The sequence below is a fragment of the Euprymna scolopes genome, chromosome 7, assembly GCF_053919585.1.
Source record: "Euprymna scolopes isolate OS-2025 chromosome 7, ASM5391958v1, whole genome shotgun sequence".
Classification (NCBI taxonomy): domain Eukaryota; kingdom Metazoa; phylum Mollusca; class Cephalopoda; order Sepiida; family Sepiolidae; genus Euprymna; species Euprymna scolopes.
In genome coordinates this window covers 92,881,856-92,908,467 of record NC_136488.1, presented here as the reverse complement: position 1 = coordinate 92,908,467, position 26,612 = coordinate 92,881,856, and the positions used below count along the sequence as shown (strand labels likewise).

At 35.1% G+C, this 26,612-nt stretch overlaps 1 protein-coding gene across 2 annotated transcripts in view; it reads right to left on the bottom strand.

Annotated features, from left to right (window-relative positions):
• Positions 1-15,542: 15,542 nt before the first annotated feature.
• The window catches only part of LOC145279828 (nucleoporin NDC1-like), a 62,357-nt gene continuing 51,287 nt past the window's right edge, over positions 15,543-26,612 (bottom strand). For both annotated transcript variants that reach the window (XM_080131234.1, XM_080131235.1), the window contains exons 14-17: positions 21,442-21,556; positions 20,734-20,834; positions 19,536-19,690; positions 15,543-15,782 (exon numbers count right to left, since the gene is read on the bottom strand). In XM_080131234.1, coding sequence (XP_079987360.1) covers positions 15,719-15,782; positions 19,536-19,690; positions 20,734-20,834; positions 21,442-21,556 — 435 coding nt within the window. In that variant the 3' untranslated portion in view covers positions 15,543-15,718. The remainder of the gene's footprint in view (positions 15,783-19,535; positions 19,691-20,733; positions 20,835-21,441; positions 21,557-26,612) is intronic.

Genomic DNA, 26,612 nt, shown 5'->3' with positions numbered 1-26,612 from the left:
CTCTCACGAGGGGATCCGAGCTGATAATTTACGACCTTCAAAACAATGCAAGGGACAGGTCCCAATGTTGGTCCATCCGTCACTCTACAGGACCATAAAATTAATTTATCCTTTGGACGTTGGTGGCATTGCAAGAGAAGGTCAGGATATGAAAAACCTGACCACCTTGAGCATGGCACATAACGTCAGCGTCCTCTCCCCGACTGACTTCGGAGCTGAATGTGACACACCCTAAGGTAGGTACCATGGCTTTGAATTTGGCTAGTTTGAATGCGAGGGGGTTGAGATCATTGGGCCAGGCGCCTCGCCTCCGGCACAACCTCTTGTCCCTGGGAGTGGATGTGGCTGCGATTCAGGAGACGCATTTCGTTTCCTCTGGACTGTCAGGTGCTGGCCAGAGATTTTGAGGTTTTCTCAGTTTTTCTCAGCATATGGCAGCCTGCGGGGGAATGGAGTTTCCATGCTGGTTAAACGTACCCTGTCGGCGAAGGTCGATGTTCATAGGGATGCGGAGGGCAGGCTGGTTGTGGCTGATGTTGCCGTAAAAGATTCTGTGTTTTAGGTGATCGCGGTTCATGCGCCCAGCACCGCTCATGAGAGGGTCTCATTCTTCAGTCAGCTTGACGTGTTTGTAGATTGTCGGAAGCGGGTAGTGCTAATGGGGGATTGGAACGCCATCTTGGACCCCGAGATAGATAAGGTAGGAGACAATGCTAGAGAATCGGAGAGGTGTGAGTCCAGCCTGGCTGATCTGATGGCTAGATGCGGTCTGGTCAACAGGTTTCGGGTCGAGCATCCGGGGCGGGAGATGTGGACGTGGACCAATAGCGTTTCTTCCTATCCAAACACTTATTTGGACAGGATGTTGGTTAGGAGAGGCGAAGTAAACTTCTTATCTTGACCCATGTTCACTTGGCTAGGCCAGACGGACCATAAACTAGTTATGGCCCGGCTGAAGCTAGGAAATAGGCCTAAGTTAGTGGCTCACTGGAAGTTAAACACTTCCCTTCTAGAGATACAAGATTTCCAAGAGAAGCTAATAGAATTAATTCAAAAAGCACTTACCGGGAGTAAGTGGTGGGTAGGTCTAAAAGTCAAAATTAGAACCTTCTCCGTCAAGTATGTCCAGCGCCTCGCACTAGATAAGGCCAAGACGAAGAAGAAGCTAGAGCAGAAACTAGCCCGGGCTACAGGAGAGGGTGATAGGGTTAGTCAGGAACTAGCTAAGCAGGACCTTCTGCATGAGAATAACGAGCGTTACAAAGTTCAAGTAGTCAGAGCTAGGCTTAGAAAGATAGGCAATGAAGCAGTCAACTCCAACACTGACACGCGTCGTGAAATTTCTAGGCATGGCTCGGACAAGTACATTGTAAAGGTAAGACATCCAGATGGATGCACCCTGGAATCGACTTGGGAGATCTGCGAGGGGTTTCGAGAACATTTCGAGGAGCGTTTTACGCAGTAGCCCGATCTTCCAGTCCTTGAGTTTAGTGACTATTTGGCTGACTCTCCCCGCCTCGAAGCGGCTAGTTGCGAGGGCTGTCGCCCATGTTTCTGCCTCTTCTGACATATGTGTTCAACCATTGGTTTGCTCAGGGATCCATCCCGGGGCAAGTCACCAAGGGAGTGATCACATTGCTGAGGAAAGGTGACGGGCATGGTGGGGGAAGAGTTAGACAATTACAGGCCCATAACTCTGCTAAACACAGAGTTGAAGATTTTGGCCAAGGTCCTGTCGAATCGGCTGCAGGTTGTTACCAACGAGTTGGTTGAACCGGAACAGAACTACGCTGTGAAAAGGAGATCGATTCAGAACAATTTGCACCTGATACGTACGATCCTAGGGGGAGGGATAGATGAGGATCCGGAAGCCGCGCTGATCAACTTAGATCAGTCCAAAGCTTTCGATAGGGTCGACCATTGTTTCTTGGCATCCGTTTTAGAAGCCGCTGGTTTTAAACCGGACTTCTGCAAGTGGATCTCCGTGATGTATCAACAGCCCACAGCCGTCGTGCAAGTCAACGGAAAGCACTCAAAACCCTTTGTTATCTCTCGGTCGGTTCATCAGGGTTGTCCGCTGTCCCTCCTGCTCTATGTCCTGGCTTTGGAGCCCCTGCTTCACAAACTGAGAGGCAAATTTGGCCCTGCGTGGAATTGCAATACCCGGTGGCTCAGCTGACAAGGTATCCGCGTTCACCGATGATGTCACGGTCTTTGTGTCGAGCTTCAGAGTCATCGAAATCATGTCAGAGGCGCTCGCTCGGTACGAAAGAATTACAGGGCTCAAGATAAACTGCAGCAAGTCGGTAGGATTGCGGTTGGGCGCCTGGAGTGGCAACACCAACCTCCCGCCACCCTTCAGCTGGACGGATAGCCTAGTTCGGATCCTCGGCGTGTCGTTCGGACCAGGTCTTCAGCTTGACAAAAATTGGTTGGAGGTACGGTCAAAGGTGGACGCTGCAGTCAATTTGTGGCTTCTAGGAAACTTTCCTTAAAGGGTAGAGTGGAGGCGTGCGCTACTTACGTCTTTCTTCTCATCCTTTACCGACTGGCCATACTTTCCCTGCCTACACAACACCTAACAGCTCTCGTCGAACTCTTGTCCTCGCTTCTTTGGGACAGAGGAAGACACTGGGTGAGCAGACAGGTCTGTATTCAACGTCCGTGTGAGGGAGGCTTGAGAATGCCAGACTTGGTGTCATTGAGACGCTGGCCTTCCTGAGCCACTATATGCAAGATGACCAACCGTAGTACCCCGTGGTTACTGCCGCCTTCCCCGACCTCGTTCTCGACCCTTCTATCGAGAGCTGTCGCAGTCCGCGGGGAGAATCTGCCTACATGAAAGAGTGTCGAGCCGCGCTAAAATGACTATCAAGGTCCAGCGACCTTGTGACTGCCACCCGTAGGGAACTCCACAGGGATCTAGTGAAGGGGGCCCGCCGACGACCCGCTATGCGCGCATTTGGGTTGGCAGCAGAGTGAAATCTGCTTCACATGTTCGAGTTATCTGAATAATTCAGAGTTCTCTCTGACCTGGTGATTGGCTTGAAATGCACTTCCACTCAACAACGTACAATGCAGTTCCGGGTTTTTGGAGTCGCCTGATTGTCTCCATTGTGGGACAACGGCCGTAGAAATGACTGATCACACTTTCTTCGATTGCCGCAAACTCCACCGGTACTGGTCGTATGTGAGCGAAGTGACGGCTCGCATCGATCCTGAGCATCCTCACACAATTACTGTATCCAATGTTGTGGACAGCGTGAGACTACCGTGAAAGACAAATGGTCTACGTTACGATCCTGGCCGTGGTGAGAATGGTGATTTGGACGTCGCGTCTGCAAGATTGCCGGGGGGGGGGGGTTATCAGGATCTGATCGCTTTCTTTAAATACCAACTACGGGTGAAGATCAGATGTGATAGAAGAAGGCTGCATTGCACGGCATTTGACAGAAGATGGATACATGTAGCAAGTCTGTGTGTACGAAGAGGAGCCAAATTTGAATATGTGTTCCCCGCCTAGGTGTGGAATGCACAGTTCCGTAAAGTAAAATTAAACAAGTAGCCTCTCAGCTAGTCTGTATTCCATCCCTCCCCGATTAGGAAGCCTCCAAGATCCCCACCCCCTCCTACTTGCAATTTTTGTTTTCACCCTTTCCTCTAAATTTCACCCATCTTGGAGAGAAAAAAATACAAACTAACCCCCATCCCTTACCCACAAAATTTTCTTTTCTCCATTCACCCGCATCTAGAGGGCATCCCCACTTAGAGACTGACCCACAGAAGCGAGGTTCCTTTTATAAACCTAGTGGAACGGGCAGTCTATCAACTAGACCTTTTGTTTTTTCTTCCCCCAACCTCGACACAAATGAATTATTGTACCATTTTTATTGTCATCTTTTTTTGTTTTTACACGTCAATAAAAAATGTTTTAAAAATTGGGAGTTAAGTAGGACGTCCCCCAGTATGAAAGGGTGAATGCGGTATTATGGTGAAAGAAGATACTAGCTGGGAGAAACTTTTGATTTTGTTTAGTTCTGGAGTGACAAGGATGACCAACGACCCTCACAATCCCCCCTTTTGAGTTGGCCATGTGCCTAAGTTTTTGTTCATTGTTGATTTTCACTGTATTTTTAACATGAATAAAGGATATAATATCTCAAAGTGTAGTATCTGTTCTTACTACAGGCTGTACTTATGTTTGTAACTTTTCCTTGGCCACATAGCTAATATAATGTTTCAAATTCCCTAAATCAAATAATTTCTGTGATATAAAGTGGGAGATCACTTTTCTGTATTAATTTAATGTAAAATGATCACCCACTTTACAACCAGTCAGTCTCAAAGCCATTCAAGTCATTCTCCAGATCATTCAAGTTGTTTTTGAAGGATTTTAGTTATTTTTTAAGCATTCGAGTCATTCTTAAGGTCATTCAATTCATCCTTAAGTTCATTAAAATCATTTACTTTTTATTTATTTAAGTCATTTCAGCCAATTTTTCGGTCATTTTAGTTTATCTTTAAGAATTTCATGTCAATCCTACATTCACGCATTCATTCATTACATGAGAGGACACAACTAATGGCTATCGGCCTTGTTTTTAATTAACGGTTCCCATATAAGGTTACATTCTATACCAGGTCTACTTAGTAATTGATTGTCGCCCAGCACACGTGCTGCTTCTTTGAGTCATCTTACTCTCCACCATTCTTCTGTCTATAATTTTTACTTTGTTCCATAAGGGTAGATGGTTTCTCTATTCCCTCCAGATAGGGTCAGCCATACCTGACTTCTCAATTTCTCCACGTATTACAGCTTTCTGATATTATTCTAACCATACCTATACATTGACCAAAACGTTGTGAAAATGACACTCGAGAACAGCAGTCCGAAGAATCCAAATAACCAATCCTCATCTCAAAAATTCAGAAACGGGATTTAAAACCTATTCTCACTCTATTATTGATCAGACAAATGTTTCATGTTCATTATCATAAAGATACAAGTGGCCAATGGAATAAAAAGGCTGAAATCGAGATGCATTTACAAACCATGGGAGTTATAGTAGAGTGTCGGTAAATTTTTTTTTTTAGTCACCAGTTGGAAAAAAAACATTGATTTTTAACATGATTTACACGCAATGAGAACACTGTAAAATCTTTTCTCTAAGGGTTAAGTATTCATCAACTTTTTCATGGACTTGACGTAGTTAGGCTGTTTTATACATAAATAAACATTGCTCACAAATGTAAACAATGTTACCTTGCAGGCCCCTAAAATTTCGCAACAGTGCAAACATAACTAATCATGGGCTTTGAAGTTTTGAAAAAGACAGCACCTATGTATGTGACGGAATAAGAAAACTCAGTAAGATAAATAAAGATTACCTTTAAAGTAGTTAATAAAATTCTTGTACATCATATTAAATGTGTTATGAAAAGTTCTATGACGTTTTTATCATAAATTTTTGACAGCATTAATCTCACTTCAAACAAGCAGTTCAACTTAAAAATATAAGAGAATCGTAATGAAAGAATCGTAAATCTAATTTTTTAACTATGTGATTCCGATTTCCCCAAAATACACGATTCTTACGATTAACGATTCCGATTAATCGTCCCACCACTAATCTTTATTATCATTTCTTTTTTTTTTTTTTTTTTTTTTTAGCTTTCAGATCAGTTGTAGCATCTGTTTTTCCCAAAGATGGTACAATAATGTTAGTGTGTGTGGGGAGGGGAGAAACGCTCACATCAGGCATCCAAAGAGTGGAATTATGTCACAAATTCCTACACGGGTTTTGGAGATGGACTCCTGTAACCATATTCTGAAGCTACATTAACTAGAGTATTAAGATAAGTATGTTTCAGATTGGATAATGGTTGCACAATTATATCCTGAGGTTTGTGTTCATGCGGAATGTCCATATAATGGGAAGCACAGCAGCAATATAGGATAGATGAAGAATGCAACCGTGGAATTTCCACGGGTCTTGCTAGTAATGATAATATTAATAGTAAACAATTACAAAAAGACTATCCATGTATGATCTAATGAAGTCACATGCTGTCTGAGTAAATACCTCACTACTGATGCAAATCTCTACCTATATAAGAGCTAGGTAGTCCAAGGATGGAGTATTGTTGCTACATCTGGGCAGGAGCTACTAGAAAGACCTTCTCCTGCCTTGGCAAGGTTCAAAATAGACTTCGTAGCCTAGTAGAGAATGCCCTTTTCTCTTCCCTGCAACCTCTTTCTCACAGAAAAGATGTTGCAAGCCTGTCTCTGCTTTATCGTGCTCATCTGAGCTCCAATCTATGCCCCCCCCTCCTCGCCAAACTTTCACGACAAACAGTTGTCTAGCTGAAACCACTATGAATCATGAACAAAGCTCCTTTCTTAAAACTGCACACCTGTGGAACTCTCTTCCATTTGACTGCTTTCCAGTTGACTCCAATATGGTTGTATTCAAGTCCAACATAAACAAATTGTTGATGAGCTGTTCCCCTTAAGTAATCCAATTTACTAAATTTCCACTACTAACAATTACTACGATATTGTCCCATTCACTACTGTACACTCTTTAACCCTTATCCTCGAGTAGCCTCTGAGCTTTGATAAGTGGTGTCTTATGTAAAAAAACAAAACAAAAAAAAACAAACAAGAAAAACTGCAAAGCAATAGAGCTATAAATAGCCTTATAGTTCCTTACATAAAACTTATTCTAGATAAACAGAAAGAGAAAACAAAATCAGGTTAGCAATGATCGAGAATTTAATAATAGTTGTCCACAGAAAGAATGAATGTATAGAGTGACTCGCTCCACCAAAAAAAAAAAAAAAAAAAAAAAAAAAATGCCATCCATACAATCGTTAATAAAATTCACAATCCTTTCTGCAATCCAACCATATTTCGTACAAATAAACTTTAGCCTGAAACTTGGTGGGCAAGTCAAGTACAATTATGAATGTCCAATATTGTTTTATCACCATTCAATAATCAGGACACTTGGATACGGTGTACAAAATTGTCAATAATTCTGACACACTTCTCTTTTGGTACTAACCTAATTTTGACCATGATGGACCTCTTTAAGTTAAGAATAGTCTGGGGGATTATTTTGATAGACATTTTCTTTGAGATTACCCCAGCAGATTTTTTTATGATCCCATTTAGAATCATACCCTACTGATGATATAATCCCTAAAGTGCCCCCCCCCATCCCCAATATTATTGAATGGCGATAAAACAAAAAATGTTTGATATTCATTACCGAAATTTGGTCAACAAATCAGATTGTACTCAAATATGATAAGATTTGATTGCAGAAAGGATTGTAAATTTTATTACTCCCATGGGGAGCATTTTTTTTTGGGGGGGGGAGAATCACCCTGCACTATACATGGTTTTCAGTTAATGGTTTGAAAACATTTTAAACTTTATAGGTATACGATATGTGTTAAGTGATAGCTCTACTTGTCTGCATATATCGGTGTTTACTTTTTTTAGAAAAAGAAAAACGTCTTTACCAGGAGTTGGGTCCAGTATACCCTACTATTTCACCAGGATCAATTAGGTTTACAGACCTCAGAAAATAAGCAAAATAGTTGATGTTGAATGTACATGGCATCTGTAAACAAATATATAATAAATTCACATTGTTTGTTTTTTTTTGTCACAAGGTCGACTTTTGATATAGGGGAAGATTTATTTATCCTGGGGTCCTTGAAACCTAATTGATCCATTTCACCCATAGCTAAAATGGAAGAATGAGATGGATTTATATCTTTTACAAGGGTATTAGCACAGCTACCGAGACAGGAGGCCAGTGAACATGATAGCATGACGTCATTACCAGATCAACACGTAGGTAGAGGGTGCCTACAGTTTCTGGTGTTCAACCACGTAGGCATAAAAAATATTTTTCGTTGCCTTAGATTGTGGCTGTGGTGATTTTATGAAAGTAGTCCAAATGTGCATATTTTTTCTCTTTAGAAGAAAAAACAATTCTCCATTTGGATGATTATATAATTGCACATTGGGATAGTTTTAATCTAACAAAATATAACAGTAAGTGAACTTGTTTTTGAATTTTTATTTCTATTGAAAGAAATTGAATATTTATTTTTTTTAACTGCAAAACAATTTTTTATATGAGAATATTTTTCAGTACGTTCTTTTAATAAATAAAAACTTCATTGCACATAAAGATAGAAGCATTTTTCACAACAGTTTTTTTTAAAAACTAAAACAATCTATGAATTCAATATTTTAGCACTGGGCATAATTTATTTCTTTGAAATATATTTAAAACTTAAAGATTTTTGTTTGTTTTATAACATTTTATCTGTAAATAATTTACATGACTGAAATGGGAAATGAAATAGGAAATTCTCTTCTCTTCTGAGATATATGAACACAAATTCATCTTAAAAATTCATTAACTAATTAGTTTTAATTAAAGTTTTGATATGAACTTAAAATAAAGAATACATTAAATTTTAGTTAACATATTTTGTGTTTATCTTATAAATATTGTTTGGTATTTGTGCCGTGTTGAAATAACGTTACTATTTAGAAAGCCATTCTTAACGGGGGGGGGGTCTAACTATTCTGCATTTTCACCTAACAATTTAATGAAAGAAAAAAAAAAAAAAAAGAAGATACCATAAAAATTTAATTTAACTTGAAGATCCTATCTAAAATATAGCACTGTGCATACACTGTACAAGCACCATTATTATAACAACAGCAATAATAATAAAAAAAAAAAAAAAAAAGGTACTTAGTTGCTCCCTATAAAGTGCATACACAAAAGATTTTCATTGGTTTATTTAATCACAAAAACCTTTTGAAGGTACTATTTGAGGCAAAAAAAAAAAAAAAAAAAAAAAAGAGGCCAAAAGCATTATTTGAATATGTATGAAAAAAATAAATGTAACAAAAAAAAAAAAAATATTTAGTGTGGAAAATATAATAAAAATAAAATAAAAAAAAGCACAAAATAAAAATATGAATCAAATTTAATTAAAGAAATAAAAAAAAATTCAAAATATAAAATACATGCTCGATTACAAAAAAGTGTATGAGATATATACGAAGAAAGCGAGAAAAAATCTCAAGGAGCAGCCATTAAATTAAACCCTGTTTACACAGGGTTCACATGCCCTGTGAAGTGCAAAAAAAAAAATGGTAGATGACATCGACTGGCGCCACACTAACTAGTTGTGAAGGGTCAGGGAGATGGAAAGTCAGAGGTGAGAGAGTACTAACCAGATCTCCACTGGAAGTGTACAGATCAAATCTGATACATTGGGGAGGTTTTTTGTCACCCAAACCTCAGGAAACACCAATGGTGGATGCCAATGAGAAATCAATGGCAAACGGCTGTTGCAATAACATGCAATCATCTGCACGAGTAGTCAAGAGTTGAAGAACATTGGAGATCTGGGGAGACTTGTTGTCACTCGGTCTTCAGCTAATACCACAGGTTACTGTCAGTGAGTGATCACTGATGATGGCCTGTGAGACAAGTCCTAGTAAGTGAAATAATAATAATGTCCCCTCCCAAATTCACCACCACTCTGATTTAATATCGTAGACGTTTACTATATTTTCTTAGTTTTTAACAAATATTCACATTATGGTATGATTATCTTTTAGTAGTTATGTGAACTTCATTTTCGTATTCATGTATTCTGCACTGATATGAAGATGAAGACTATAGAGGAGTATAGGATTTCTATCCATGTAACTGATGAAAATATGTCTCAGCCATGAAGGATTTCTCCACTGACAGAACAAAAAATTGAAGTGTAGCATCTGAAGAACAGATGGTATTTATTTGCTCCCCCACCAAGCAAATTAGGCACAAGGCCAATTTTTAATGTGAGGAGTGAAGGGAGGGGGAAGGGAAAAAGGGGACCAGCTCCCGAGAGGTGGGAAATGGGAGCTGGTTGCTAGTCATAGCTAGTCATAGCTTGCAGCATCTGAAGAACAGATACTACACTTTGATCTTGACCGGCTGTGTTTTGTTTCTTTAATTCTTTGTTCCCTAAATTCATAATTCAGTTTTATCAGTATTAGATTGTATGTTGCTTTAAAATTACGTAATTTTACATAGATAATATTTATATATTTCATATTGAATAAAGTTCACTTTCATTATTAATCGAATTGGGTTCCTTGTTTTAATTTTTTTTTTAACGTGTTTTAATGTTCTTTTTAAAAATGCCCTCATATAGTAATAGTTTGACAAATCTTACTTACATTGCCTGCAGGCATTTTTCAGTTAAGAGGCCTTCTATATATCAGTGGCCATGGTATTAACGACTCAAAATAGCTCTCCAGGAAAATGGACATGGTATGCAGTGCCTTTGATAATTTGTGCTGGTAGCTATTTTCACACTTATATGCTAAGCCAAATCATTTTCATGCATGTTATCACCTGTCACACACATTAAAAAGATAACGAGATTGTCTAATTGACAAAGATGGTGATTAATCTGATCTCCCAAGTAAAAATTTGGATTTTATCCATTTTAAAATGAATTGTTCCAAAATCAAACCATGTCATCCTCTTAACTTAAGCAGTACAATATTAAATAAATACATTAAAAAAAGAAAAAAAAAATAACCTTTGTTTTCTTGATTTAAAGAATATTTAGCTAACAGTAGTTTTTATGATAAGAGAGCATATTTGTTGTTTTAAAAGGAATTAAACTGCTACAATTTTAAATAAATATAGAAAAGACATATTTGTTTTATTTATTTTACTCTTCCAACCCTGCATGGGCAATATATTGGCCCTAGCAACATAGCTAAAAAGATGACATGGCCCATATTTCGCACTTCTAATAAATAATATGTTATTAATTTTGCTAATCGTCCATCATCTTTTTGGCTAATTATTGCTTAATTGGTTCAGGGTCCATAGGGTTAAAACATATATAGCTGACAATGGCAATTATTTATAAAAAAAAGAAAAAAAAAAAGAAAAGTAATTTAATCTTAATATTATTAACCCTGACAGACAATATTCCTTTTGAAATAAAATATTAATAGTGAATTTATACAGATTGATGTAGAAAGGATTGTAGAATTTTCATGGAGGTTGATCGGAAAATTTATAATAAAATTTTTCTTAAAAAAAAAATATATATATATATATATATATATATATATATATATATATATGTATGTAATGCTTTCCTTACTTAAAATTCTTTTTAACATGATATTTTGAAGAGAAATAAAGAGAGAGAGAGAGAGAGACTAAGTAATTATCTTATTATGAACGAATAGATAGACACAGTGAACAAAGATTCTAGGAGGGGGGGGATCTCGTTCTGGATGATTATCAAAGTTTTTCTTTCAATAATGAGAGCATAATTGATGATCTGTTTTGCACCACATCCATAGACAAAGTATTTCTCTTACCCTTGATATCCGTGATGTCAAGTGCCATGTCCTGATAGCTCCTCATTTTTACTCAAACTCTCACATCTTTTTCTGTTCATGGTTTTGGAACTTGTTTATTTTCCAAACTTTGTGTCATTTTGATCTGTATTTAGTTAAACCCATTTTCAAGATTAACACTAGCTAAATACTGTTGCCACATATGGGCAGGAGCTGCTAGAAAAGATTCGTCCTGCCTTGATAGGATTCAAAATAGACTTCGTGGCCTAGTGGGAAATGTCCTTTTCTCTTTGCTGCAACCTCTATCTCACAGAAGAGATGTTGCGAGTTTGTCTCTGCTGTACCGTTATTTTCATGGAAAGTGTTCGACTGAGCTTCAATCTATGGCCCCCCCCTCGCCAAACTTTCACAAGAAACACTCGTCTAGCTGAAAACACTATCAATAATTCCCCACACTCTTTATCTATGCCTAAACCTAAACATAGATTCCATGATCAAAGCTTCTTTCTTAGAACTGCACGCCTGTGGAATTGTCTTCCGTTTTCCTGCTTTCCAGCTTTCTATAATATGGTTGTCTTCAAGTCCAACGTTTCTGATGAGCCATTAAGTTAACAAATTTACCGAACTTCCATTACTATCGATTACTATATTGTCCTTTTGACTACTGTACACTCTTTAACCCTTATCCTTTAGTGGCCTATCGGCCTTGATAAGTGGTGACGCCTATGTTAAAAAAAAAAAAAAAAAGCTAATGTAATCACCATCCATTATGTATTATGTAAAAAAAAGAGCTATCTAAAGTTACCATTAGGAATAGCATTGAACTTAGTTATTCTTGTATAGATAAAAAAAAAAAAAAAAAATCAAAATGTAATTAATAATATGTAAAAAAAAAAAAAAAAAAAAAAAATTTAGCAAAATCTTATTAACAGTATAAAACATAACTTTACTTTTGATTATTTTTCTAAGTTTTAATATGAAGTCCTATACCATATTTTTGTTTGTAATGTTCACTTTCACGCTCACATTTACTACCATAATACTATTGATCCCCCCTCCCCAAGTTTTGGGAAGTAAAAAAAAAAAACATAACATGAAAGAGAAAATACATTCGTTGGCAGAACAAAGGAATAGGAAGTTGTTCACAAAAGAACACAAAAGGAAGTTAAATACAATTGTTAATCAAGGTGTGGCAGTGATCGGAGCAAAGGACCAGACAATAAAGGAAGATATACTTAGAGTTTGTTTTTGAGGAGCTTTGTGACAGTTTATGACAGTTGTGAACGGTTTTTGGACAGTTTTAAGTTTGTGATGGTTGACGACAGTTTGAAGGCAGGTCGTAGTTTAGACCAGATCAAAATGAGCTGACATTAACTGATGAACATGGTCTCGAAAGAATGTAGAAGTGAACCTTAGTATATAGAGGGTCGATGGTGTCACATACACATCCAGAGTGCAACTGATATCTGCAGAATGTGTTGGAGTTTTTTTTTTTTTTTTTTTTGTCTTATTTTTTTTTAATACTTGTGAATATGTGCACGCCCCTATTGGCAGCTGCTAACGTGAGAGACGATGACACAAACAGAAAAGACAAAGCAAAAGAAGACTATGGAAACGGTGTTGGGGCATTTGTTATTGAGTGGTCGGGACATTTTAGTGGTTTCACAACTGGTGACGTGACCAAGGCTTCAACTCTTAAAAGCTAAATGGGAGAAAGAAAAAAAAATAGACTAAAAATGTTCAGTAATTTGGCAATTGTCTGACTAGGATTAACCTTTACAAGCAAATATATACATATACGACTCCAAAATGTTTCACAAATGGTGTTGAGGGTTAGCTTTCACTCATAAAACTGGAGAAAAAATATAGACAGGAAAAAAGAATGTGTAAACTTACATAGAAAAAGTGAAAAAATGATAAAGAAAAAAGTGAACGAAATACACAATAAAGAAAAAGAAAAAAAGAAACAAACTACAGTCTCGACTAGAGGCGAGGGAGGAGGAAACTTATCTAGAGAAAAAAAAATATGAAAAGGCAGGAAAAAAAACATGGAGAAAAAAAAAAATCATGCAAAGGTGATCAAGGTTGCTTTCTCTATTTTTTTAAGCTTTGCACAAAAAAATTGGCTTATTGTAAACATTTTTTCTAATTTTGATATGCTCTTTGCTTCATAAAGATATTTGAATTCATAAAAAGCAACATACTGGGGGAGGGGGGAGAACAGACAGGCGTGTCTCACGATCCACTTGAAGAAAGGAAGGAGAGACAACTTCGTAAACTTACTTCACTTTGTAAAAGTTTGTGACAAAATCTCACTCAGATAATTGGTGAAATGTTTTTTCCTCAAGGCCAATATGCCAATTTGAGATAGATTTTGAAATATATACATTTTTCTTTTTTACTTAACCATTGATATCTAATGTTTTTGTTTTACTTCAGGGTAATTACGTAATGAGTATTATTGGTAAATGATTCGATTGTGAGGGAGTTTATAGGAATTGTTTTAATTTACTTAAAAGAATTTTTTATGCTTATTCAGGTTAATACTTATGGCGATAAAAAAAAAAAAATGAACAAAAACTTACTGTCTACCTACTTGTCATGAACTAAAGATGGTATATTCCAAAAATTTTTTTTCAAAAACAAATTTGCTGGGTTTTTTTACCGATAAGTGAAGGCCGAAGCCATTTTAATAGTCTTCAAATGTAATCATTAGCTTATATAAAATTACCTTTCAAAAGATGTTTTCATAATTTGAAAATTTCATTTTTTCATAAAATAAAAATTAAAACAATACAACTTATGTTAATAAATTATTGTTTGGTTTTAAATCTTACATTTCCGTTATGTTTCCAATATTAAAAATAAAAAATGGAAATGAAAATCAGTTTGCCTTTGTTAATTCCCCCCCCCTCCTTATGGACATTGAGTGAAATTTGATTTTCTTGCATAATAAAAAACCTACTAGATCAAAGTATATGACTTAGAATATTTCATCTTCGTTCCATGACTGATACAGACTTTTCTGTATTCATTTTTAATTATCGCCATAAGTGCCGATCTGAATAAGCACCAAATTTTTAAATTATTTCAAAAAACAAAGGGTTATAATCTATATAAATATAAAAGCGAAAATGTGTGCATGTATGTTCGCTTTTTGTGTATGTCCAAGAAATACTTTTTTCCAAGAAGTGATTGGTCGACTCACTTCTTAAAACTTTTTATATCATGCCTAAATGATAATATCTATGAGTTAACAACTGGGGTCGACTGTCTATTTAATTTGCCCGACTTTCAAAAGATAAATATTCAAGATTTTTTGATCGCCGCATGTGCATTAAGCTTTTTCGTATAAAAAAAGAAGCGGTAAATAAAACACTGTCCCGCACTCAAAGTTGACGTCATTAAGTCGTCAAAAACGGGCACCTGCTATTAAACGTTGCACGTTTTTTTTCACACTTTATTATTTTCCAACTGCGCATCAAGGCTTCATTTTTTTTTTTTTTTTTTTTAAAACAAACATCCGGCCAACGATTTTTGTTTTCATTTACCCAAAAACACACACACCTCCAAACACCCGGGCAACACCAAAGTTAAGTGCTGGATTTCATTTCCCCTATAGCGTGATGTTTGACCTCATTAAATTTACACACCTGTCACATAACTTTTTAATCATTTAATTTCATCCACCCTCATTCCACTGCCTTCGTAGTGTCGAGGTAAGTTATCACGCTTTTTTTTTTCCACTTTTGCCTCAAGGATTCGGGTTCGAGCCTACCTCCCTACCAATTTTTATACAATAAATAATTCTACTATTTGTAATCAACAAACTCTGAGGGACAAGACCGTATATCATTTTCATATTAGAAAAAATATTGTATGTCGCACTGGTTTAAAGATGCATAATGGAAATATGAGTAAAAACTTAATTTCATTTCTTACTAAAATTCTACTTCATAATTTTTCCTAATTTTTGGTGTAAATAACTATTTTGCCTAATATGTAATTTCATATTAAAGAGTTTTCATGTTAATTTATTTTGAATTGCTATCTGTGTATTTCTTTCGGTATGCACAAAAAAATATTAAAATCGCCATTTTAAAAAGTAGAACACAAAAATACAGAAATTTTCAGAATTTATTAAATATAACATCTTTTTGATATAGTCATCAATTGGTAGAAAGCTGGATTACTTTTTTTCCTTATTAAAAAAAAATATAAAAAGAAAAAAAAAAAACAAAAAAAAAAACAAAGAGTGTCCTTGAAATTATATTTACATGATAAATTGAAAGAGCTAAATTATTCTTTATATTCTAAGAATAATTTAAGACGTCTCTTTTGTTCAGGGCCCAACTTGAAATCCCTGTATAAAAAAAGAAATTAAATGATTAGAACAATTTCAAATATAATTTCAGACAGCTGTTCTTTATATAATAGCGAATGAACATTGCAACATGTGATTAGATGTGTTCATTTTTTGGTGTGTGTGTAAGAAATTGAAACTTAATAATGATGAAAAACATTGAAAAAATAATGTGAAAAATTTGAATAAGAGAGAAAACTGCTAAGACAATGCATGGCAACAATGAAAACAGCTGAAATCTTGAGGAAAATCCTTGAATGCAGAAGGCAACCCACAAAAATTGCAAACACTAACCAGACAAATGGAAGTTGTAATAGAAATGAAAAAAAACCCAAAAAAAGAACCCAACCAGATGAGACGATGAAAACTGAAACCGCAAAAATGTTAATGCAGTGATGGACTAACTTATACTAGCATTACAAGTTGATTTTTCTTTTTAGATAATTGTTATTTTATCGACTTGCATGAAAAGAGCTATGTAAAAGATGCTTAAAACCGTTTGAGTTATGCCAATACCATCAGTAATTCAAAAGTTATGAGAATTTTAAGTGCCAAAATTTAGGCTTTTCCATGGACATTTTTCTTTAGAAAAGTGGGCTAAATTACAGACGTCAACATTTCAAGAAATTCGGTAATTTCGCCACCATTTATTTATTTTTTAAGCTATTCTCATGAAACTTCATACACCCGTCTAGCTGAATCCACTGTGAAAAATTTCCCCCACTCTATATCTGTGCCTAAATCAAAACGCGGATTCCATGAACAAAGCTTCTTTCTTAGAACTGCACGCCTGTGGAACTCTGTTCCGTCTGCCTGCTTCCCACCGGACTACAACTTGGATGTCTTCAAGTCCAACGTTAACAAATTCCTAATGAACCGCCCCCTTTAGTAAACACTTCATCAAATCTCCACACTAACGTAATGTACTTGCAATAACCCTTATCCCTGAGTGGCTTCCGGGCCTTGATAAGTGGTGATCACTGTAAAAAACTTGATGTAAAATTGTGTGCTCTTTCTGATTATACAACCAAACCGGATGTATCTCTTTACCATAAACCATGAATTATAAATTGAGATGTATAAATTTCAATTTCTTTTTGGTATCATTCAGTTGGTGTTTATTCATGAACAAAACTAAGTATTTAAATGTAGCTTTATTGAGAGTAGGATTGACCTGCCTTCCCACCAAAAGAGCTTGATCTAGGGTATAGAGCATTCATGGCTGGTATTTCTACTCCCCTCAAAGAAGAGAAAAAATTGAGTAGATATGAATTAATCTCAGAAATAAATCAAAGAAAATTTTTCAGATAGATTTTGGATTTCTTTAAAGGATGGAAATTCCCATAGTTGATCAGAACTTATGCATTTTGAGACCAGTCCAATTTTCAATTTTGTAAATCCTCTATCTGGCTCAAAATATACTTCCATTTTCTGAGATGCAACCATAACTCGTACTCTACATGAATTCTCAAATGTAGCTTTCACAGTACCAGGAATCCTGTTAAACAACAACTATATATTCATCAGTTTATGATAATTTTCATAATTTCTATTCTGGTGTTTTACTGAAAATTCAACTATGTAAACAAAGAAACAAAATGGTAATTTTTTACCTTGTTTCCACTTTAATATTTAAAATAATTATTTTTATAGATTTTAGGGTATGCTGAAAATGACCATCGCATTAAAATTTTCTGCCAATAAGTAGTTTTCCGGATATTAAGCAGTGTAATTTCTTATGTTATAGCTGGTGGCCATCTTGGTACATGTGAGTGTGCAAACGCAACCCCGAGAAACTATATGCAAACGCGTGTACCAAAATGGCTAACAGCAATAACATAAATGACATTGCTTAATATCCGGAAAGCTACTTATTTGTGGAAAATTTAAATGCAATATACGATTTTCAGCATACCCGAAAACCTTAAAAGGTAGTCATTTTAAAGAAAAATGTTAAGGTGGAAACAAGGTAAAATTTACAAAATGCATCACAATGAAATTCTTTATTGAACTGTCTAATTATTATTATTGTTATTTAGATATCCTCAGTTACAAAAAACAAAACAAAAAAAATGGTTTTATTTTACAGATTCAAAAAAATGGTCTTGACAAGGAGTTTAAAAAAAAAAAAAAAAAATATTGTACAAAATACTATTAGAAACCCACCCAATAAATGTCGCAAGGACATTAATTGGTTGGGTTTCTAACAGTATTTTGTATATTTTTAAGTCATTGTCAAGATTTCAAAGACATAAGATACCATGTGGCTATTTTTCTTGTGCTTGTATAATGCTTGACACTAATTTTCGAAATAAACATTTTACATTAAATAAACACACTAAAAACTTATCCAACTAAGTAAAAGAGTAACTTATCTTGCCTTTGGTAATATTTATTTGGATGCTTATGCACTAATGTTACCGTGCTATTTTTTCAAATAGTATTTTCAAGTAAAATTCAAGTTTCACAATATCTTTTATTTAATTGTTAGGTGAAAGTACAGAATAGTTAACAAAACACCCCTCCCTCCCTCCTATGTTAAGAATGGGTTTCTAAATAATATTATTTCAGCATGGTAGCATAAGTGCACAAGTACCTTTTATTTGTTGTATTTTTTTTTTGACCACTAAAAAACAGTTCTACTTTAAGTACAAGTAAGTTATAAATACCATGATAACAGAAATGTGTGTACTTAGTACATTTTGTTGTCTTTTAACACTTTTAGTACATTGTGATAAAAGCGTTAAAAACAATAAAATAGTTTTGACTCGGTATTGTTTGGAAATAAAATTTGAAAATCTTGAAAATAATTTTTTTTAAATTGACAAAATGACTAGTCTACAGAAAAAAAGCAGAAAAACAGTTTTCTATTTTTAAGAGAATACTTTAGTCAGCTCAGCGCTGGTCAGTGCATAGCAAGCCGTTTTCCTTTTAAGTGGATTTGAATTTCTATAAAAGATAACATTTTAAAAAAATTTCTGCACAATTAAAAATTATCAAATATTTACGCATCATACATGAAAATAATTCTGAAACTATTATCTATATGAAAATGGATGATATATGCTGATTTATCTTATCAATTTTTAAATATTCTTTGTCAACTTTGCTCGGCTGTAACTTTACTTCCGTGGTTGTAAAAATATAAATCAAAGTCCAGTAGCGATAGACTTCTACGTTTGTTTTTTATATAGCCTGTAAAATTTCAGCCATATCCAATCAAATTTGACTTCGTGCATGTGCATTCAAAAAGTAACATATGAAATGTAAACATTGAAAAAACAGTTTCCCTTTTTGCTGTTGGCATTTTTTACTGTTTTTTCATTTTTAACTTGGAGCATAAAAACATGAAACAAATAAAAGAAAAATAAATTAATACCATTAGAATGCTTATTCTATTCTCTTTCAATGTAATTCTTTTAAAAATTGACCCACAAATAAAAAAAGATATGACTTGTTGAAGCACATTAGGTATGTAATATTGCCAATGTTCACGGAGGTATAGCATATGCTTGTAATGCTACTTATACTGAACAAGATTTGATGGACTGTAGCTTTAATACCAAAAGATGGATCCAGTATTGACACCAGAGATAACGATAATGGGCATAGGATGTTTTATCTTTAAATTTCATCAATTAAGCAGTTATTGAACTTGGAAGGTCTTTTAGAAAGAATCAAAAATATGTAAATATAAAAATAGATTCAGAATTAATAAACCAAAAATGCAGAAGAACAAAAAAAATTACTTACAGAATGCAATCACCAAATGTACTTGCCATCTGGTAAATTGATGATTTGAGGGTTGAACGGAATGCATGCCGCAACATGAGATCATAGGAAGTGTTAACATTGTTCGGACTGCGTCGACCAAGATTAGAAGTTAACTTAAAATGTCTCTCAACATTCTGTAAAAAAAAAAAAAACAAAAAAAACTTTAGAATTATAACATTAGCTGATTTAAAATGTTAGTTTCTAAATTATTATCATTTCAAGCTGAATAAGACTTTCTTGGAACTTTATTTTTTAAATAAAAAGCAACGATTTTCAATATCCAATTATCATATCTTGAAGAAATCAATGAAAAACTATTAAACAAAAAACAAAATCAGAAAAAAACAAAAAAAAACAAAAAAAAAAAAAACGAGTTATACAAGACAATATCCTAGTCAGGAAACAAGGCCAAGCTGGTATTGATAAAGATAGCACTAGAATATGAAATTTTAATAAACTTCATGTATTCAGAATAATGGTAAAACAATGAATTTACAAAGACATTTTAGAGGCTCTAGGGCATTCAATGCCATTCCCCTATTCTCTATTTGAAATTTCTCTTTCTCTCAGAAACTGAGTAAATTGGGTTTGCTTGCATGCCACTTGTGCTCACTCGACTTGTTTGGGCCGGTCTTGTTTGAGAGGTTGAGGGTACCTGATTAACAGTTTATCTGGCTTCTGTTTCCGACTGACAGTACAGGAGTCCTAACTCTTAGGTAGTGTTTAGAGTAGCTGCTCTATCATCAATTGTATAATATTAGGATAGTTGTAGTGCCATGTCACGCTTGAAAAAGGGCCTTGCTGCTATCTCTGGTGGGCTTTCATGAGGCCATAATTTTTTAGACAGGACTCAGCTAATGGACTTAGTGAAAATTAAGTTTTGCTAAATTGACCAAAGATTTTCAGTTTTCAGAAAATATTTATCTCCCTTTTGTTACAATTAGAACTCTGATTTCTGTTTTTGAAAAACTAGAGATTTCTGCGAAAACTATTTTCATTAATAATTAATTTTCTAACTTATTTCTCATAATTTTTGGATATGTTCATTACTGTGACATGACAATTCAGTAGATACCATTGCTCTCACTTTAAATTCATTTCAATTTTAATAGTGTACTTTTGAAAAGAATACACCAGATAGTCATAAAAAAAAAAAAAAAAAAAAAAGCATTGTTACCTCATACAAGGAGAGGAACACATCAAGTATAAGTGGCAGATTTTGTTGGACAATTCCAAGAGAATCTTCATGTAGAGAAGCAGCCACAAGTGAAGACAAGCCTGAGAAGAAATTTAAAAAAAGAAAAATATTAAAGAAATAAATTCAGCAAAATGAAACAAATTTTATTTTATTTTTGTCGATAGGTTACATTAAAAAAAAAACAAAAACAAACAAAAAAAAAAACCAGAAAAGATTGGAATATAGAACATTTTTTTTTTTTATTTGAAGCAAAAATTTCTTGTACATACAAATTTCTAATTTTAAAACCTGTTCATAAACTTTTGCTGTTATTGATGAAGGGATGATATGAAAAAATTTGATTAAAAAATTAAAGGGAAAGTTTCTCCTAATAAGAAGATAATGGAAATGACAAGACCAAAATCTTTTCTATTTTATGCTGTAGTTGATGAGAGTATATTTATCTATTGTTTGACTGGCATTCTCATTATAGAAATTTTGAAGAGAAGTTATAGCATATAATAACTGTATAGAGCTATGATGCAACCACAGAACTTCCTTTTTTTATGAATATTGCTCCAGACAAGGCATGAAGCAACTTGATGTAAGGAGCTAAAAACCTTTTACTTCAAGATAGTGCAAAGCCAAAACAAATTTTTTCTTTTTTTTGACAGAAAGTGAAAACTGAACACTGTTAGGATGACTTACCTTCTACAGCCCAGATATGAATTTGTACAGAAGAGAACAGTTTCCGAGCAGTAGCATCTGGCAGGTCACGTAGAAAATAACCAAAAACAGGTTTTTTCTTCAAGGCATCCAATATCTGTATAGTAATAAAAAGTTTTGTGCATGATATATATATCACAAATGTATGAAGAAAAGAAAAAAAAAAAAAAAAAAATGAACAGTAACATGAATAAAATCTTGGTTACTGAAATTTAACCTCATTATCCTCCAGAGAAGACCCTAAATTGCTCTATATGTGCTTTTTGTATTGCACTTGTTCACACCACTGCATTTGTATTTGCCCTCTATTGCCCCATTACAGCGGAGTTATTATCTTTAAAGGGATAGCTGAGAAAAGTGACCACATCCTGTCTGCTCATCCTTCGGCTAACATTCACGCTTGTGGAGACTTCAATGTTCACAATGTGGAATGGTTAGCCCACTCAAACAAGACAGATGATGAGGGGAGGTTCAATCACGGTTTCTCCATTGCTTATGACCGAACTCAGATTGTTCACGAACCCACCCATGTGCCAGATACTGATGGTCAGTATGCAAGTCTCCTAGATCTTTTTCTCACTACTTGCCCTGAGCTATGTTCATCTTCTGTTCTGTCCCCACTGGGATTTTCTGACCACTCAGTTGTCTCAGTTAAGATAAAAACAAAATGTAATAAGTCCTCCAACATACCTCTCCATCGTACAGTATATTAATACTCTATGGCTGACTGGGATAGCTTTTGTATATTTATCTCAGATCTATCTATCCTATACTTACGAAGTTGTTTAAACGTTGCCTTAAGGAGAATTGCTTCCCAAAAACCTGGAAAACCTTATCAGTATGTCCCGTATTTAAAAATTCAGGTGATCGCTCATCTCTCTTTCTCAATACAGACTAATCAGTCTCCTGTGCATCATGAGTAAGTTGCTGGAATCTGTTAAATAGAGAAGTAGTCAACCAGCTCAGCAAAAATAATCTCAGTGACATGCAATATGGTTTCTGTTCTGCTAGATCTACAGCAGATATGCTAATAGTTATATCTCATAGGATTAGCCAATCTCTCGACAGAAGTTTCCTTTCTAGGGCAATTGCCCTTGACATACCAAATGTCTTTGATAGGGTATGGCATAAAGGTCTACTCCACAAAATCTCCAGCTACGGTATTAGCTGGAAATGTCTTTTCAATTATTAAATCATTTCTCTCTGATAGGCTCATAAGAGTAGTGGTTGATGGGCAGAAATCAGAAATTCACAGTATTAATGCTGGAGTCTCCCAGAGGTCCATCCTGGGCCCAACTCTCTTTCTGATCTGAATCAATGATCTCCCAAATCACATCCTAAAATCATTCGTAGACATGCTGATAACACTACCATCTATGGCAACACTTCAAAGGCTGTAAACGACCAAGTTCTGATTCTCTCTCCTCTGATCTTGAACACATGGTGCAATGAGAAAAGAGGTGGCTGGGTCATTTTAATGCATCTAAAACCAAGCTTCTATCTTTACATCAATGCTCTGATCCCCGCTTGGCATCAATTGAAATGAATTGCTCTTGTCTTGGGGAGGCTCTGTTTTGACAAGCTTCTAGGTCTGATCAAAGATAGCACTTGTACATCAAATCCATTACCAAGGCTGCTGGAAAAATGGTAGGATTGTTCTACTGCTCCAGTAGATATCTCACTACTGATGCAATTCTCTACATGTATAAGAGCCAAGTATGTCCAAGAATGGAGTACTGTTGGCATATCTGGGCAGGAGCTCCTAGAAGCAGCTTATCCTGCCTTGACAGAGTTCAAAATAGACTTTGTAGCTTAGTGGGAGATGCCTTTTTTTCTTCCTTGCAACCTCTTTCCCACAGAAGAGACGTTACGAGCCTGTTTCTGCTTTATCATTATTTTCATAGCAAGTGCTTGTCTGAGCTCCAATCTATGGTTCCCCTTGGCCTGACTTTCACAAAAATACTTGTCTAGCCAAAACCACTATCAATAATTTCCCCCACTCTTTATCTGCACCTAAATTTAAATGTAGATTTCATGAACAAAGCTACTTTCTTAGAGCTGTGCGTCTGTGGAACTCTGTTCCATTTTCTTGCTTTCCAACTGACTAGAATATGGTCGTCTTCAATTCCAACGTGAACAAGTTCTTAAGTAATCCAATTTACCAAATTTCTACTTCTAATGATTACATGTTCCCTTTGACCACTGTACACTCATTAACCCTTATCCTCGAGTGGCCTCCGGGCTTTGATAAGTGGTGACTTCTTCGTAAAATATATATACATGGTTAGTAAGCAGAATGCTTATTGAAAAAAATTTTAAAATAAGAGCGTAATATTTATTCATACATACATTATAGATGCTCCGAACAGCGGAACTATTAATTTCAAATCCAAACAAAAGGGACCTATAGTTGGTCTCCTATATCAGACTGTCTCCAGCTTGTTTTGTCTCCCTTCCCAGAAAATGGCATTACTTTATTACGATAATTACATCATTAACTTATTTTCATTTTTGTTATTTCTTTTTTTTAGAGACTTCAACTCACGCTGTGAGGAAGTAGATAATTTTTATCTAATTTTTCTTTAATTTGCTGAGAAATTGAAAATAAAAACCTAGAAATTAAAACTACATTCTCACCCAATTGCTCGAAAAAGGAGGGAAAACAAATTGGAATTGTAAATTAATATTGGGTGTCATGAAATGACTATCCTATTAAACAAAAAACAAAAACCGTCAAGTTTATTTTCCGTTTCAAAATAAATTGTATCGTCAAAGGGGGATAAATCTTCAAAGAACCGTTGAATTTTGAATTAAAAATAAAAATATTAAATTTTATCAATTTGAACTAATAAATAAAATATTTTTAAAAATATTAAATTAATCAAAGTAAAAAAAATTGAATTAAAAGTAATTAAATATAAAAGAAAAGGTAAATTTACAAAATTTGAATTTATTCAAGTAAAAAATATTAAATCTTCAAAGTTGGCTAGAAAGTTGTACCTGGATGTGCTGAAGAGCGTGGTGATCCCCTGGTGCAATCAGACGACCGCTGGCAGTCCTGAAGTGTGGCAGCAGGACTAAGCGCATATCTACAAGTCCAAAGAGACCCAGGCTTGGCTTCAGAAATGCTACGACTTTGTACCCTTCTCTCAGTGCCCCCCCCCCCTGGATTATTTCATTTGGTCATATATCGAGAACATCAACATGACCTCCCACGACACCAAATCCAGCCTGATCAACGCCACCCACTGAGTATTTGCCAAGCTCCTACTAGCACTTGTAGAAAAGACATGTTCCTAGTTCAGGACAGCTCTTCTGCATAATCAAGTTAACAGAAGTGATTTTTTTAATAAAAGTGTTAAAATAAAGCTGTAGTGTTGTTTTTTTTTTTTAGGGTGACAACTTTATTGTTCCACCCTGTATTTTCCATGTCTTGACATTTAAAAGTGTTTCTATGTGCATATAACTTCTGTTTGAAAGTGCCCTGCTTCATGTCTATGTATGTTCGTACATGTGATAGTCGCTTCAGATACAAGTGGTTTCACTTTGCAGTTTTTAATTTGAAACTGACAGTAACAATGTTGTTCTGATCTTTGTAATGAATAAATACAGTCATCCATAAACAACCGTTTTGCTGTATCACAACTCTCCAATATGATTAGACGAGCATCCACCCCAAATTTGGGATTGAGCCAGCAAATAAATATCTTTATCTTTACTTATATATAAAAGGCACTTTTAATATAAAACCAACAGCAGGTTCTGTAAACTATAATGTAGTGTGAACTAAGTCATTATGGGGAGACACATGAACTTCCTCCTTGTGCTCCGTTGTGGGTCCCCCAACTAAAGCAGGCAATCAATCATTTTGATTGAAAAATGAGCGATTTCACAGATTTTAATGACAACATCGATGTTTTGTCTTTATTGAACTGACAAGTAATTTCATATATACCAATAAATAACAAATTCACTTTTATTTTGGACAGCCAACAATGCCTACTTTGTATTATCAGGACTCTCGCTTTGAAATCAAATAGTTTTTGGCTTGTGCCTGCATGCAGTCACCGTTTCTTTGCTGCAAGGACATGCTAATTGTGGCCACTTTTTCCTCTGTCTTTTCGCACCATTAACAAAGATTATCAAAGTCTTTATCAGATATCACAACTTTTAAGCTTTCATATAAACTCTCTTACAAATCAAAATTAGTATCAACCATCAAAATATACCAATTTTCTCTTGCGTCAGTATGTGCGTGTGGCATTCTTCAAATAGTTGGGGAATTTCCCTTTATGGATGGTGACAGTAGCGTGGGCAAGGAGATTTTAAATGGAATCACTCAACAATCAAGATGAGAATAATAGTCTGAATAATCCAAATAATCCTCATCTACAAAATTTTCGGAACAAACCCAATTTTTTTCCATTTAAAAATTTTATTTAAAAAAACTATTTAAAAAAAAGTTTTTTAAAATTTTTCTACCCTATCCTCTAGTTAAAAATACTTAAAATGATCACAGAGGAAGCGTGCTTGGGAAAATGATTAAAAGATGAAAAAAATTTTTGCTTTTCTGAAAAGTAACTTTTTTCTGATAAAATTGCACATAATTGAAAGGTTGCTTTGCTGAATTGGATAACGATGCTCACTAAATGGCTTGGATGTATCAAGTCTAAATATTCGCTTCAATAGCACTACTTTCATTCATGGATGTTGGTAACCTTCTTGTGGTCCTACCTGTTAGTAACTGATTCTAGAGAGGAATCAGGAGAAACCAATTCTAACAACAGAGTCGAGCCAGTCAAAATAGGCATACCATGCCGGTTCATATGAATTTACTTTATTATGGATTCATTATGTGCAGCGTATATTTTGTTTTAATGGAAAAGATCCAGAGTTTAGATTTTTATGCCTCAAGGAAGAAGAACACGCATCTAGCAGTATCTCTGGGAGTGTTTTTATTTGGTACAAGGAGATGCTCCCTTTTGGGGAGATGGGGCTTCCCGCATTAACAAAACTTGTGCCTAACTACTGTGATCGTGAGGAGACAAGAAAGGTGTTATTGAAAAAACCATGGGGCCTTCAGTAATTGTCATCAATCAGATATTTTAAAATGTCAGGGCATATCAATAAGGGCTCCAGATTGACGGTTATTT